Source organism: Silurus meridionalis, chromosome 3, assembly GCF_014805685.1.
Source record: "Silurus meridionalis isolate SWU-2019-XX chromosome 3, ASM1480568v1, whole genome shotgun sequence".
NCBI lineage: Eukaryota > Metazoa > Chordata > Actinopteri > Siluriformes > Siluridae > Silurus > Silurus meridionalis.
In genome coordinates this window covers 17623511-17640201 of record NC_060886.1, presented here as the reverse complement: position 1 = coordinate 17640201, position 16691 = coordinate 17623511, and the positions used below count along the sequence as shown (strand labels likewise).

The 16691-nt window shown below is 36.8% G+C and overlaps 1 protein-coding gene across 3 annotated transcripts in view; it reads left to right on the top strand.

Annotated features, from left to right (window-relative positions):
* The first annotated feature begins 282 nt into the window (after positions 1-282).
* The window catches only part of galnt13 (UDP-N-acetyl-alpha-D-galactosamine:polypeptide N-acetylgalactosaminyltransferase 13), a 38615-nt gene continuing 22206 nt past the window's right edge, over positions 283-16691 (top strand). For 2 of the 3 annotated variants that reach the window (XM_046839077.1, XM_046839068.1), the window contains exons 1-5: positions 283-1027; positions 5236-5485; positions 11578-11746; positions 13186-13352; positions 13520-13727. In XM_046839077.1, coding sequence (XP_046695033.1) covers positions 5344-5485; positions 11578-11746; positions 13186-13352; positions 13520-13727 — 686 coding nt within the window. In that variant the 5' untranslated portion in view covers positions 283-1027; positions 5236-5343. The remainder of the gene's footprint in view (positions 1028-5235; positions 5486-11577; positions 11747-13185; positions 13353-13519; positions 13728-16691) is intronic. The other variant, XM_046839088.1, reaches the window with a different exon arrangement.

The following is a 16691-nucleotide window of genomic DNA, read 5'->3' as shown; positions in this document are numbered from 1 at the left end:
ACTGAAAACCATTCCAGGTGACAACCTCATAAATTTAATAAGAGAATGCCATTGGACAATCAAATCTTTTTTGTTTACTTTATAATTCCATACATGCTCTTTCACAGCTTGTATGTGTTCAATATACATGTACAATATTAAAAATAATAAAGAAAGAAAATCACTAAAGAAGATTTCCAAACCATTGACTGATACTGAAGGTCTGAAATATATTTTGGATTGATGCAAGTTATAAGTGTTGGCAGAAACATCCTATTAAAACATAAGTGTGACTCTTGCGGTTTAAAATCGAAGGGGCCAGAAAGGTATAATGACTAATGCGATGCGGCTGTTAACACCAACACGTAACACTATTTAACACAAGCAAATGCCTGACATAGTATGAAAAAAGTTTCCTATCCATTTCCACACGCACTCTACTGAACCGCCATAAAAAAAAGTGCGCATCTCTGGTGCGCATGCGCGCCATCCTCATGACGGGCACGCCTTTTCTCCAATGAGGGAAACTGTGGCAGTTTGTAAGCGTTTCACTCAAATCAAACCCATTAGGTTAGATACCTGTCTCCTAGCTCACACATCTAATGCGAGGATGTGTTCTGCGATTCGGCTGCGGATATAGAGTCCGTGGGCGATGGTGTCTCTGGCGCTGAAACACGGCTGGTCATCATTATGGAAGTGTAAGAGTTATGAAGACGAATGATAGAGCTGAATCGTCGGAGGAGAGCTGTGTACAGGAAGGAGCATGGATGCAGCTAGCACCATCGAGCATCCGAGTCAAGGAATGAGGAAGCTAGCCTCTTCAACTCTGCATTAGCACACCATATCCGATCCACACGCAGACCACAGCGTTTTTAATGCATATCAGTGCCATATCAGTGTTATACAGTGCCAGATAGAGGAGCCAAGCAATGCTTTCTGCTGGGGTTATCAGGAGAACTACCTTCATCCACTGGTAATTTAAGGACAAGAGACCAAATGCAACACGTTGCTGGCTGACTGTCGGCTCCTGCAGCTCTCATTCATCCGGGTAAAGATTTAGTGTGTGTGTGTGTGTGTGTGTGTGTGTAACTTTTACTGAGAAAGTTGCCTGTTTCTAGAAATGTATTTATCTAAAAAAAAGAAAAAAATCTTTCTCTATCTATCTATCTATCTATCTATCTATCTATCTATCTATCTATCTATCTATCTATCTATCTATCTATCTCTCTCTCTCTCTCTCTCTCTCTCTCTCTCAATATATATGTATGTATGTATGTATGTATGTGTGTGTGTGTATGTATGTGTGTGTATATATATATATATATATATATATATATATATATATATGTGTGTATATATGAAGGATTGATTATCATTTGTCTATAATAATATCAGCAGCAATTATCGCCATTTATTATTTACATAGTATTGTTATAAATGGTAATATGATCATATTTATTTGGATATTTATTATAACATGAAGCATTATTTATCCATTTTACAATTTTTTTTTTATACAAATAATAAATTTCTTCAAAATAATAGTTTAAATAATCATTTTCTTACAAATAATATTTAGGCTGGATTTGTTGTTACATGTTTACCTAGACTTGGAAAATGTGACAAAATTATAAAGCCCTGATCAAGATATACTCAGTGGAGCTGCAGGTCTTTGTTCTTTGTAAAAAAAAAAAACCCCCCCAAAAAATAGGATAACAGGCCAAACAATTTAAATAAAATACAACCAGGCACAGTGTCTTTTGCCGCAAGTTCACGACATTAACCTGTTTAAATTGTCTACTAATTATCATGCTGTTCATCAACAGAGCAAGTTGTGATGTAGGAGGTAATAATTAGACGCAGGCTCTTTAGTGCCAAAAGTTCAAATGCCTCAAAGCAAAGTTTTTGTGTTGCTGTAGGCGGTGGATTTCCCAAAATAGAAAGTCTAATTACAATTCTGTTAGCCTATATAAGGAACAGTCCAGTTCATTGTGACATTGCGTCGCTTGCAAATTAAAAAGCTCTTGTAGACTGTAAAGCAGTGAATCATGCTCGGGATCTTGTGTTTAGCTGAGAGTTTAATTAAGATGCACTCAGTGGAGTTTTCAGGTTTTGGATAACAGGAAACTAATGATAATGACTACAGGGTCCCAAAAACAAGGTAACCTTACACCAGCAGGCAATTCGTTAAAAGATTTGCTATGATTTGATAAGTAGGATGAGGTGTCTATGAAGTTGTTGTGTGCATCTGCAATTCTAAGCAATTTAGTTCTAACAAAATGTACTAAAAAGCATTGACAATTGACTAGAATGGAGAAACCGGTTATGTGCAAGTTTCTCAGTTCAGTTGTCAAGAAGTTGCTGTAGATCAGGGGTCGCCAACATGGTGCCCGCGGGCACCAGGACGCCCGCAAGGACCACATGAGTCGCTCACCATAGCGCCACTTACCAGTGAGCTGCATCTAATTTGTTTTGTTGCTATTCTTTTTTTAAATCACACTTGCATTGGTGTGAATTTGAAAATGACAACATTAAAAAAAATAACTTAAAAAATGTTTCATATTAGATTAGAGCTAGGTGGTCTCCAAGTTGATTTTTGTATGTGACGGAATTGATAATCTGTACAAACATGATGCAACGTAGTTTGTTAAAAAATGTTAGTGGCTACTGAAAATGTTGTAGAATTGATCATTTGAAAACGTAAATACTTGCAGAGATTTTTTAGAAAAAAAGTTTTGCATATTGATATTGATCTGTTTCCTACCTTGTTAAATCATTGTTGATAATTATTGTGAGAAATCATTAACATGATCAGTGTCTTCACATAGATGAATCTCATTCATTATTATTAATAACATATAATTAAAGGTAAATTGAGCAAATTTGTTATTTCAGATACCAGTATCAAACTGGTAGCCCTTCACATTAATCGGGACCCAAGAAGTCGCTCTCAGATTCAAAAAGGTTGGTGACCCCTGCTGTAGATCATAGAAATCTTTTAAAACTCACAAGATTGCGAAATGCAGTCGTCTTCAAATTTTGTGCTGAGATGATCAAGGACGAAGCCCTGTAAGCTTTACTGCACACGTACAGCGTACCCTAAAAACACGTGGTATATATGCTAGAACAAAGCCCAAAGCTGAATTTTCTTGCTTACAGTAAGATCTTTGGAAAACAGTTACATAGATATTGAACAGCTTGACTTAATGCGTATTATTTACCCATAATTAAAGCTTTTTTTTTTTTTTTTTTTATCAAAATGCTTTTGTTCATGCATCTTTGAGCAGGCATTGAAATTCATTACCATGTTTCAGAACATGATACAGGTGCATGTGTTTAAGACCTTTACACTTGTTTAAAAGGCCTTGATATTTAGTCTGTAATTGTAATGCAGGTCATTCTTGTTTTGCTTGTGTGCATTGATCAGTGGACAGTAAAGACCTATCCATGCAGATGGCTGTGCTAATAACTGTGCCTTTCCAGCATAGACTCGGGAATACAGCTCTGGCCTGGGGCATGACTGGTGGAAATGCACTCATAACACAGAGTTGGTCAGCCAAGCAGATGGCCAGAAAAACAGTTACTTCAGTTCAATTTGAGGTCTCAGTTTGAATGTGTGTGTGTGTGTGTGTGTGTGTGTGTGTGTGTGTGTGTGTGTGTGTGTGTGTGTGTGTGTGTGTGTGTGTGTGTGAGAGAGAGAGAGAGAGAGAGAGAGAGAGAGAGAGAGAGAGAGAGAGAGAGAGTGAGTGTGTTTAGTAAAGATTGTCGGCTTCAATTAGCATTCAACGCTTGTTTCATTTTGGGAGAGAGGGAGAGAGAATAGTCAGGTAACACATGAGAAGTGAAGGTTAGATGGAAATGAGATTATTTGATTTCCCTTCAGGGGTGTCTGGCAGAACTGTAGAGGAAATTGTCCACTCTGACAAGCTCTATCATGCACATATCTTTGACTACTCTCTCCTGATTCCCTCCCGGAGCCTTTTTGTTGAAACGCTTCCACTTGCCCACGCAGATGAGAATGTTATCAGTGAATATGGTAAAGTTATTTGTATCATGTTGTCTCACTGCTGAATAATTCATCTTCAGTAGGCACTTTATCCTAGTATTGTAGATTCCAGAACCTGTTTTTGGAATATTATGTATGAGGCAGGAAGAATCTCTGGATAGGATGCCAGTCTATCACAGGGCACCTTGCAGACATGCATTTCAGTTTATAAGCATGTTTTTGGAATTTGGGTGGAAACCACATTTATTTTTATTTTTTCCTGATCAAGTTTCTCCCTAAGACTTTTACAACCCCATCCCAGTCTCTCTGGACTTCCTGTAAATCATACTACAGCAACCTCTGTTTTCCCTGCAGGGTCTGGCTGTGTAATTCAATCTACTTGTAAACATGTTACATTGCTTCCTCTACTGCCAGTTCTCTCATGTTCATACATTTATCATACACAACAGTTATGAAAAGCACAGAAGAACCTTTGTTTCTGCAGAAATTTTGGAAAACATCTGTATAGAATATTTTTGTTAAGCAGTGCAATTTACTGCCACACTAGTTACATATTATTATTATTATTATTATTATTTTCGAATGACTCTGTCACTTTTATGCTTCTTTCTCAGCTTATAACTTTCTTTCGGCTTCTCCCATTAGGGGTCACCACAGCGGATCATCCGCATGTTTGATTTGGCACGTTTTTACGCTGAATGCCCTTCCTAACGCAACCCTCCCCATTTATCCGGGCTTGGGACCGGCACTAAGGCTTGTGCAACCCTAATGGCTGGGTTCGGTTCCCTAACCACTAGACCACCAGGGTTTAATGACTGACAGTGCAGTGAGACTGTCAAATGCACTATTTCTCAGGAATGTCTCAATCAATCTTTTTCTTCTCTTTTGGTTTTTGGCAAAAACCCAAAAGCTATGCACAGGTTCGTGAAATGTATTTTTTCCTTTAAAATCTTATCGCTGACTTGTGTGTATTCAAAACATTCATTAAGGGTTTATTTTTTACAAAACAACTAAATAGTTCATTTTTATAAAATAAACAACTGTCATTGAAAACAAAATCAATCTTAAAAAGGGACATACTGCTATACCAGAGAGATTTTGCTACTCATGACCAGAACTCCATTAACCAGTTGATTGTTATATTAAGCTGTTTCTCTGAGCCAAAATCACAGATGCACTTAAATATATACAAAAGTCTGTTATCCTCTGCCTTCTGTATATCTTTAATCGCTGTAGTTTTCTCCTTTTAGTGGGATGACGGCGTCCTTTGTGTTCTGCTGCATTGCCACTGTGCTGCCTGGCCACTCTTCTTTTGCTGTATCTGACCTCACTTGGGCCTCCTGACATCTGTAAGGCTCATGCGGCGCTTTGTTTACTGTAAGGTGGTGCTCACCACCTCACTGGTCTGGGTGCTGGTGGACGTCTTCCTGCTGCTGTACTTCAGCGAGTGTAACAAATGTGACAACCGAAAGGATCACTCACTCCTGCCCGCTCTCAGAGGTGAGTCCAACATTATGGCTCGTCCCTTTCTCACTTGTTTTATTAAATGTTAAAATTATAGATTTAATAAATGGATGGAACGTTGAGCTATGAACCTCATGGGATGTAACTAATGAATGGAAACCCTTTTTTAGCAAGAATCAGCAAAATTGTAACTCTAGCACAATGGTCCACCTTTAGTGGTAACATTTTTGCTTTGGATGTCGGATAAGAAAATAATATAGAGCTTTTGATTAAATATGGGTCAAATTTTACACCGACACTGTGGGACTATTCTTTTTTCGAATGTATACAGGATCAGTCAAAAGTTTGGACACAAATTTAAATAAAAAATATATATATATATTATTATTTTCATTATACATTAACACTTAAATCACCCAAGCTATGAAAGAACACGTATGAAATTATGAAGTAAACATAAATGTGATAAATATTCCCAGAAGGTGGTTTATGTATCTGATTATTTAAATTCGCTTCCTTTTGCTTTGGTAAAAGCTTCTCTTGGCATTCACTCAGTCAGCCTCATGAGGCAGTTAACTGAAATGGTTTTCCAACAATCTTGAGAGAATCCCAGATGTTTTGAGTGTTTGTTGGTGGATTTTCCTTCACTCTCCAGTCCAACTCCTCCCAAACCATCTCAACTGGTGATTGTGGAGGCTAGGTCATCTGATGCAGCAAATCAATCTCCTTCTTGGACAAATAGCTCTTACATAACCTAGAGGTGTGTTTGGGGTCATTGTCCTGTTAGAGAAGAAATGACACTAAGTGCATATCAGATGGGATGACATCACTGCAAAATGCTGGGGCAGCCATGCTGAAGCCCTCAAGTGTTTGAATAAATCACCAACAGTGTCATCAGCAGAGCACCCCCCACCATCACACATCCTCCTCTATTCTTCAAAGTGGAAACCACACATTCAGAGACTGCCCGTTCACACATCAAAGACAAAGTGGTTAGAACCAAAAATAGAACCAAATTTGGACAGTTTTCCACAGATCTAATGTCCATATTTGTGTTTCTTGAAATCTCTTCTGCTTGTGTTGTTTAAATATGTCTGCCATGCGATTATGTAAATCGGTGGTTTCTGAGGCTGGTAATTCTAATAAAGTAATCCTCTGTAGCAGAGGTAGCTCCTGTTCTCACACAAAATGCTTTTTCATAATGAAAGCTTTAAATGCATCTTTCTTTTTAACCTTTGGTGTATACTGTTTATTGCTACTGCTATATGCATGAGAGAAAACTTTCACCAGGTGATCGCTTTTTCCCAAGCAGTGAGACACATGGTTATTTAACATTCAGTTTAGCAGGATGAAATAGTGCACACACTGAGTAACCAGCTGCTGTATATTTGATCCAGTGACACAGCAAAAATGTATCATTGTCACGTGATGTTTCATTTCTAATTTAGAAAGTGGCTGAAGATTTAAAAAACTTAACATCAGCCAGCTTCCTTGTCTTTACTTGGATGCTGTTCCGTATTAAATTGGTTTACGACTGTGAGATAATCAGCTTTTCGTATTCAAATGGGGGACTGTAGCATCTACTGAGGAAAGAGCGTTTTTGTTCAACTAACTATAGAAACATTACATGTCCAATGGTCTTGTATTTTAAAAAAACACAGAAATCCTGTCATGTGATCACAAGAAAAGGATGTTTATGCGTGACCGACTGAGCAAAATCAGAAGGCTGTTTGGGAATTAAACAGGCAAATGAGGTCTAAGCAGCCTTGTGCCAAGACGAGCAGGGCTTAGAGCAATGACAGTCTGTTAGCAACTCAGGTTTACACGGTTACTGGATTGTGTCAGGTGGAAGGATTTGCACTATTAAGGTCATTTTTGATTTTGGTTGTAGGCCCTGGAGTGAAATAGAATACTTCTAGAGCCCTCTAATATAAGGTTGAAAGTGACCTTTCTTGAATTTGTTTCTTTTTTAAAAAATTTTTTATATTTGATGGTCAATGGTGTTCAATCTCATGTTCTTTAACAACATCAGAATAAAATTACATGGAAATATGTGTGATGACATAAAAGCCGTGAATGTTTTTGAGGCAATGAAAATTATGCACTTTTAATGGAAAAAAAAATTAATGGAGCATTGTGTATGAATGATGCCCTGCAGTATGGAGGCAAATCATTAGCAGGCTTTTTCTAACAAAACATAATATAACAATATTCCAGTTGCTTTTTTGATAAATGCAATAATGCCCTTTTTCTGCTGACAGCTTTTCACATCACTTACTTCTGCATCAGACTTTGTCTTACTGTCTGAAAATCTATTGGTGAAGCAGATATGTGCAAGAGTCACATGCAACATTTGTATAATACTGGTCAATAGACAGCTGCATAGATGAGGGATAGCTGCAGAGATGTGGTTTAGTCAGCTGGATTTTGGCTGTTCATGTTGGCTTGATAGCCCTATTTTGGAACATGCTTCACTAGTTAAGCCAAAAACTTCATATCTCTTCTCAGCTTCTCATTTGGCTTGCTGATTAGTGTTAAACTTGTAGGGACTAATTTATGATGCTAAAATATATAGGTGCAATATATTTAGTTCTCTATAGCTGCTTTGGGACAATGTCCATTGGTAAAAGTTCTATATAAATTAAATTGTATTCAATAATTGTAGCTGCTGTAAAGTCTTTTATTAATTTGAATGAATCAGCTTGTGCATTAGATCTATTAGATAAGAAAGAGCTAATTTCACAATTTATGAGATAAGAGATGCTTCTTTTTATTCAGGTAGAACATATTTAGAGGAGAAACATCCCTGCATTTGTTCTTTTTTACAGGATTGTCCAACTAACACAACACTAACAGTTTTAAGTGGAAACTCTTGAGTTTATATACAGTAAGGTCCATAAATATTGGGACATCGACACAATTCTAACATTTTTAGCTCTATACACCACCACAATGGATTTGAAATGAAATGAACAAGTTGTATTTTAACTGGTCCCTTAACAAGTGGGAGGCACATATGCAAACTTTTGGAATTCCTACACCGTTCACCTGTTTTGGATGTAAATGCAACAACTTAATTTCAAATCCATTGTGGTGGTGTATAGAACCAAAAATGTTAGAATGGTGTCGATGTCTCAATATTTATGGACCTGACTGTACCTGTAGCTGCTTCCTTATCAAATAGTTTACAGCCGGTGTTCTTTATTTTATGTGTCCTGTGTATTTATTCAGGGGCGTAGATTACACGGGGGATGGGGGGGATATGTCCATGCACTTTTTATAAAAAGTAAATTCGTCCCCCTCACTTTTTTAGTGGAGAGTTGTGTTCACGACATGTTGAAGTTTTAATGGAGCAATCATCACACGTCCTAGTACTGTAGCTCGAGTCGCATCCGCGGTCCCGCGCTGTATCCAACATTCGGTTGCGATGAGCTCAAAGCGGCAAAAAAAGCTTCACGCCTTTTTTACAAAAAAGTCAAGCAGTGTAAGTTGGCATGTTGCACAATGTTTAGTAACTCTGCCTGTTGCTCTTGTTGAATAATTAGCAAGATTTAAAGGATTATAAGGAAAAATAGCTGCTTGGACAAACGTTAATTTTTTTCCTGTGTATTTTCCTTAACTTTTTAATAATCTCTTTTGTTTTAACAAGTGTGTTATAAAAACCCTTCAAATAAGAATAAAGATAATGTTGAACTGAGATTTTACAGCATGTTTATTCAATTCTCCATAATACCAAGTATGTGTCACGGTTTGTACACGGAGAGACGAGGACAACGAATAGTAACATTAAACATGTAATTTTAATAATTAACCTTATTATTAAACTTACAAAAGATTATAAAAGATTTGTGCAAGAGAGTCTGCTTCCGGATCAGTGCTCTTGAAAAGGTACTATTGACAGGAGAGTCTGATGGTGGTCTATTGGAACAGTATCCAGAATTGCACAGGACTTCACTGAGGGTGCAGTTAGCAATGTTTAAGTCCAAGTATAATTATCAGTCAAATACTGAGGCATTCTTCAGAATATGTTACCTTAAGTACCTTAATGTACAACTATAAATTTTTGGGGTAAATAAGGTACAAAGATGTCCTTTTAAGGGTACTGTCCCAGTGGCAAGCTGTTGTATTTCTTTCTTTCTTTCAGTTTTATAATCATATATAATCATAAAGCAAATAAAGCAAAAAAATATGATTAAAAATAAAACCTGTCAATTACACAAGGGTTAACTAAAAAAGTTATTGCCCTGCATTTGTCTCACAATGTTTTGTATTTTATATGGTGTGTACTATTGTGTTGCTAAATAGACCCAGAAAAAAGCATGCCAAAAAAGGTAGCCAATATTATTACATTTAATTTCAAGCATATAAAACCAATGCTTATCAATAGAAGTAGCAAAACTTTTCATGCGCACTCAGATTTTTTTTTATATTACATATTGTTTTATTAGTTCTTCACAAGCAAGCACAACAGTTTCAAACATTAATTTAATCTCTTTACAGATGTTTCAAATATTTGAACAGAGGTCTAAAAGTTATCATTATCGCAACATAGTTCAAAAACATCATTTTTTGAGTTTTGAAATTGTTTTGATTTTTCCGATTTTAAATGGGTATGCACCTCCCCATTACGCCAATTTATAACGCGGAAGTATAATAATAACAATTACTAGAGGAGACTCTAGTCTAGTCTTTTCAGTTAGAGCCATTAACTATTGAAATACTTTACTATTTGACTTACAGAGTAATACAAATTATTTAACATTTAAATATAAATTAAACAAATGGTTAAAAGCAAATCATATTTAAAAGCATGTACATTTTATTTCTTTTTTAAACTGCTATTATTATCTTTAGTTGTGTTTTTGTATGTAATTGTAAACGTTATTGTATGTTTGCATGATCATTTTGTGTTTTTCTTGTTTTCAACCGAAAGTGAACGATTAGACAGATGCTTCACTAATTCACACTAAAAGAGTTCAAATATACAAAAGGCTGCATTGCAAATGTTTATATTTAATGAGGACTTTCAGTCTGGAGTATTTGAGTAAAAAATCCTATCTAATATTTTTTACTTTTATTCCTCTGTTTATTTTTTGATTGATCAGTAGATCAATAGATCACTTTTATTCATCCCATAAGAAAATTCACAACTAGGGAAATTTACCAGAGACCAGTTATATCTTCAGATAATTTCTGGAGTTGATGACACCCGAATTTTGGTGTAATGATATGTTAGGGCGCCTTTCAGTTAAGTGACTTGCTTTTTCTTTACTGTTATTTAAATTGTTTAGGACTTGCACAGGTCAGGTCTTCATTCAGACATGTGTCTTACCCAAAGAGTGATTTCTTTCTTCGTTCTATGCCATCTGTATTCAAGATCAGCGAATCTGGAAGACCATCTTAGCCTAGGTTTAGTGTCTAATCCAAACTATCCGTCACCCACAGACGGTCAGGTTAATCCCTGCTTTTTGACATTGGAATCATTTGTGGTCTATCTATGCAGGCTTGTTGTGAAATCCTCTTTACTGTCTCGGTGCGGATGGGCTTCCAATTATTAACAAAATTGTATGACATGTCCCAAGAATCCCTTCACATATCTTTAAGAAATAAAACACTGGTTGCCATGCATTTCTACCCTTAAGTTTTCAATAACGGTACATTTTGAAGTATTTCTTTACACCTCAGCAACTTCCCAACAATTACAGGTTTTAAAGAAAGGAAATTTAAATTAGTTCATGTAATTTTATTTCCTGTTAATTATTATGTTAGAACAGATGCTTTTAGAGACCACAGCACACCTTCTCCTGTGGAGTCCATGCCTGCATTGCTAGCTTTTTAAATTATTGTAGTGTTAATGTTGCTCAAAAGATACACTTTATAGCAAGTCACAGTCCAAGGACAGCCTTGCAATGTACCGGACATATTCTATAACATGGATCAGTGAGTCAGAAAACTTGCTCACTGCAACATTCTTTTGCAAAGACGTTTCAGAACTCTGCTTCCTGCCTACACTCCATTACTAAAAGTTCATTGATAATCACAGTGCACATGACCTAGTGTTGATTTACATTCCGCTAAATACATTCAACCGAATGCGTTGTTTAACCTTAGCTATTGTTGTTGCACAGCTGTGATGTCCCGAACTCATGAGGGTCCAGGAGAAATGGGAAAGGCTGTGATCATTGCGAAAGAGGACCAGGAGAAGATGAAGGAACTCTTTAAAATCAACCAGTTCAACCTGATGGCCAGCGACATGATGGCACTCAACAGAAGTCTGCCTGATGTGAGATTGGATGGGTGAGCATTTGGCATGGTTGGGTTAATAGTTTTGGAGTGTAAATCTTGAGTGCGCCGGTATGCGTTGGCTGAACCGCATTAATCATACTGATAGCAACAACGGAGATTCGTTTCTCATTTACCTCATGCTGCTTTCCAGCTACACAGTCATTAGGAAAAAATTCTATAAGGATAGAAATAATGTGTTTTAAATGTGGAAAACCTATTTTATATACACCCTTGTGTATACCCTTTTGTACACGTATCTTCCCTTTTCGTCTAATGGCAAGATAACGTCAGGGTTTTCTTTTGCAGGATGTTTTATATAAAGTGCAGAAAAAGGTGCTGTCCTCTGTGATTGTTTTCCCTCCTGTCAGCTACAAATGGATTAGAAAGGTCTTTGTTTGTTTGTTGAAACCCAAATTCCATTTGTGGAGCATAATCCCACAGAGCTGTTAGAATGAAACATGACTGCATTCAGCTTGGGTCACAAGCATTCATTGATGATCTTTGTTATAACCATTTGTTAACACCCATTTCCTCTCTAGACACTCTTATCTCAGTTTTTTCAACAATATGGGCATCACACCGTTCTATTTTTCTTCTTTAAAGCATATTTTCTTATTCCCCAGACCTCAGTGGAATGCATGGAGCTAGTATTATGGCTTTAGGGATGATGACAAGGAACAAGGAACATACTGTGTGCTGTACAATGTGGCATTCAAACAAAACTACATGAATTTCAGAGGAGCACAGAGGTTGTAACATGACAATGATCTATACCACTCAAATCAATAAAACACCATACAGGGGTTCGTCTGGATTTCGCAAGCGTGTTGTGATTTATTAAAAGCAATCCTGCAGATACGGGCGCTGTGCTGCCATGTAACATAGACTTGCCGTTGGCATCACACCGAGGGAGAGGAGGAACCCTGCTGTCATTACTCCTTATGTCCCACATCATTTCGTCTGAGCCCATCCGGCCTCGGTCTCTTTTTCTCTCTCTGTTATTGAGTCATCTGCATCTCTAATGTAGCCTCATGCTTTATTTAAGATTTAAATAGATTTACCCCACTAGTTTCTGTATCTGATAGAGACTTCCAGTTTAGCTAAGGAGATTCTGTCTTTGCCATCACAGTTTTATACAAAGGTTTTGTGGGGTGGATGTTTGTATGTATGCACACTGTACCACGAAGGTATTTTTATTCAATATATGTATTGTGAGAACTTTTGCTTTTCGCCTTACTAATCTAACATGATTGTGTCCGCTGAGGTTGGTCTATTAGCTGCAGATTTGCTATCCTGTTAAGAGTCTTTGTGACACATCTGGATTCGATCATCTGGCTAAATCCCAAGACTTATAAAATGTGTCTAATATCAAATAATGTTGAAAGAACCATGCAATAGCTTGTCATTTCCTGTAGGAAACAGCAAATCTTCTTCTTCTTTTCACAAATAAGGTGTAAAACAAAGGTTTACCCTGATGACCTGCCCAATACCAGCATTGTGATCGTTTTCCACAATGAAGCATGGAGCACTCTCTTGCGTACTGTACATAGCGTCATCAACCGCTCTCCGAGGCACCTACTGATGGAGATCCTACTGGTGGATGATGCCAGTGAAAGAGGTAACCTTTTCTGAATTCTGAGCAAAATGATGTGTGTAGAGATTGTAGTTAATGGACAGGCTGCACAATATGGCTGGAACGTTCATAAGACTGAACTTCAAGCCTCACATGCACGCCAACAAAGTTTTGAATATAAGTTCTTCTTGTCACTCTGTCTGTGATGAAAGATTTCCTAAAGAAGCAGCTCGAGGACCATGTGAAGACACTGGAGGTACCAGTGCGGATCTTGCGCATGGAACAGCGTTCCGGTCTGATTCGGGCACGACTGCGAGGAGCGGCTGCTACCAGAGGTCAGATTATCACCTTCCTGGATGCTCACTGTGAATGCACTGTGGGCTGGTTGGAACCCCTTCTCGCCCGCATTAAAGAAGACAGGTAAATATACCTGAATATTTCTGCAAAATAAAGTTCTGCTATATGCAAATTCTTTTGCTATATTAGGCGAACACATTGACTGTCATATCTAATACAGTTAATTGCCATGATTGCTTTCAGGTCAGAATGATAAGAAATGTTTCCATTTTTCTGGATTCTTCCACACAATGTAAATGCAGAATTCTCCAAAAGTAAATTAAACCCCAGTTCCTACAAAGATGGGACACTTTGTAAAACGTAAATCAAAACAGAATACAATTATTTGCATATTTCATAAACATAGTTTTTATTGACAGTAGAACATCGAAAAATATCGATGTTCTGGAGTTTAAGGAAATTCATGTATGATATAGGAAGAAGTCCTGGGTCTTCTTTGTCACATCTTTTTGTTTTATGATGTTTTAAATATTTTTAATCGCTAAAAGTTCTGTACTGCAAGCAGGGAAGTTTAGCTTCTACTATGGAGCCATGCTGTTGTAATAGATGCAGTATCCAGTTGAACTAAAACCTGTGTATACTCTTCAGCGTTGATGGTGCCTTTCCTTATGTGAAATCTGCAAAATCCACAGGCACTAAATTATAAAAGATTCAGGCTTATGAACTGAGTGCTAATAACAAGCCAGAATGCTAACTCTTCTTTTTAGGGGGTGGGATCCATGGTTTCCAAAAATAATAACATTTTTTGATTTGTTGTACCACAGAACAGTTTTCCACTTTTCTTCTGTACATTTTAAATGAGCTTTGGCTCAGAGAAGACGGCTGCATTTTTTAAAAACATATTTGCATATGGCTACTGCTTTGCATTATAGAGCTTTAATCTGTGATTGTGGATGACAAGGTGAACTGTGTTCACAGACAAAGATTTTCTGGAGGTATTTCATAAAATAAAGCATGCCTGTTTTTAATGCCCTGCTGCCTGAGGGCCCAAAGATCTCAGCAATCCTTTACTGACTTTCGCCCTTTTGCCTTGTGCACAGATATATCTTCTGGTTCTCAGAATCTGAGGATCTCAGGAACATTATTCTAAAATTGTTTCACAATTGGTAGATGCAATTTTTAACAGATTGGTGAACCTCTGACCATCTTTATTTCTGAGAGATGCTGACTCTCTTAGATAGTCTTTTTTACCTAGTGTTCCTGGCCTGCTGTCAATTAACTTAATTAGTTCTTCCAGCTGTTTGTTTTTAGTAACACTCAATTTTCCAACCTTTTTTGAGACTTGTTATAGTGAAATTATGGTATTTATTTTAAAAACTTATTGTAAACTTTTTATATTTGTTCTATGTTTTATTGTGAATAAAATGTTGGTTTATGAGATTTGCAAATTATTGCATTTTTAATTTTTTTTTTATTTTTTTAAAATTTATTTTTATATCTAACACAGTGCCCTAACTATTTTGGAACATTTATATAAATAAAATAGAAAAATGTAAAAAAAAAAAACCTTGCCAAATTTTGCTCTCATCAGGAAAGATCTTTTCAAAGATCAGGGTCATCAGGAAAGATCTTTGTTAAAGATGCCTTAGGCAAAAACTAATTTGCAAGGAGCTTTGAAAAAGGATTGTAAAGAATCATGAAGGAGTAAAGTAACTGTACTGTTGCTACGCTCCCTAGAAGTGAGTGTCCTGTGAAGATCACACCAAGGGCACAATGTGCAGTGCTGGAGGAGGTGGAAATAGAATACGAGCTGCAAAAATATGATCTCTGTTTATATGTCCTTTATTTAAAAGAAAAATAAACAAACACCTACCAAGAAAGATGTGCACAAATAAGGAAAATATTACTTCATGCCTTTTGTCTAATGCCTTTGGAATGAAAGTGGCAGAAATAGAACTTTTGTCAGAAATGTACTTTTGAGGAGAGAAGGTGCAAACCCAACACCTTATCAAACCAGCGTGATGGTGTTAGCATTATGATTTAGGACTGGTTTACTACCTTAAGGTCTAAACACACTGTAATTTAAGATTGTGGTCTTGCACAAATTGGATGAATGACCAAAACAAATCCAAATTATCACTGGTTTTGGAATGGCTATGTCAGCGTTTAGAAGTGATCCATGATGAGGGCTGTGAACTTGTGTGAAAACAGTTTTATAGAATGAATTTTTTTTTTCTAAAGGAGTTTACATTTACAAATGAGGGGTTTACACAGGTTTTATAGACTGGATTATAAATTATTAAAGTAGTTTGTTATTTGTCTGTTATTATGGTTTGAATTATGATTTGAATCACATTTGTGTTTTATTCAGAAATTTCCAAATGGTTAAAAAATGTTTTGTTGCAACTGTAAAAGATGCCATAAAGTGCATAGATTCTGTGTTAATGTTCTTTTTAATGACTTGAATGCATTTTTATTAGAGATTTATACCAGCAAAGTCATCAAGACGATTTTGTCTTTTCTTTTTACATTAGTCAGTGTTAACCTGCGGTGTATAATCTGTATCTCTGTTCCTGGTAATGGCTTATAGTAGAAGATAACGACTCTGGCCTAGTTTAGGGTGGTACATTACAGAGAATTTTATACTTTAAGATTTGTTGGCACTTTTCCTTCCCACCGAGTACACTAGGAGAATTTCCTCTGTGCTTCTATTACATTTGAAGTGTATCAGGCATATGATTTTCTCCAGTCTTATCCAGTTCCCCATTAAAAGGTGTGATACACTCTCTTGGCTCTAAGTGCCTCACAGCTGCCTCCCCTCCCACTTTCATTGCATTTTTACACACGAAGGAAAGACTTCTAATGCAAAGTACACAGCATTAGAATTACATTAAGTGTGAACACCCTGTTACATTCCCTGGCCGTTAATGCACTTCACTCTGCACTCAGGTAGTCTAATATCCAACAGAAAATTCTGGAGGCACACTTTCTATCTTTGAAGGAGGAACTGCTGAATAAAACAGTTTGACAACTCATTTTGTTAAAACAGAAATTATAAGACCATGTTCTGCTATTCAGGATTTTTGC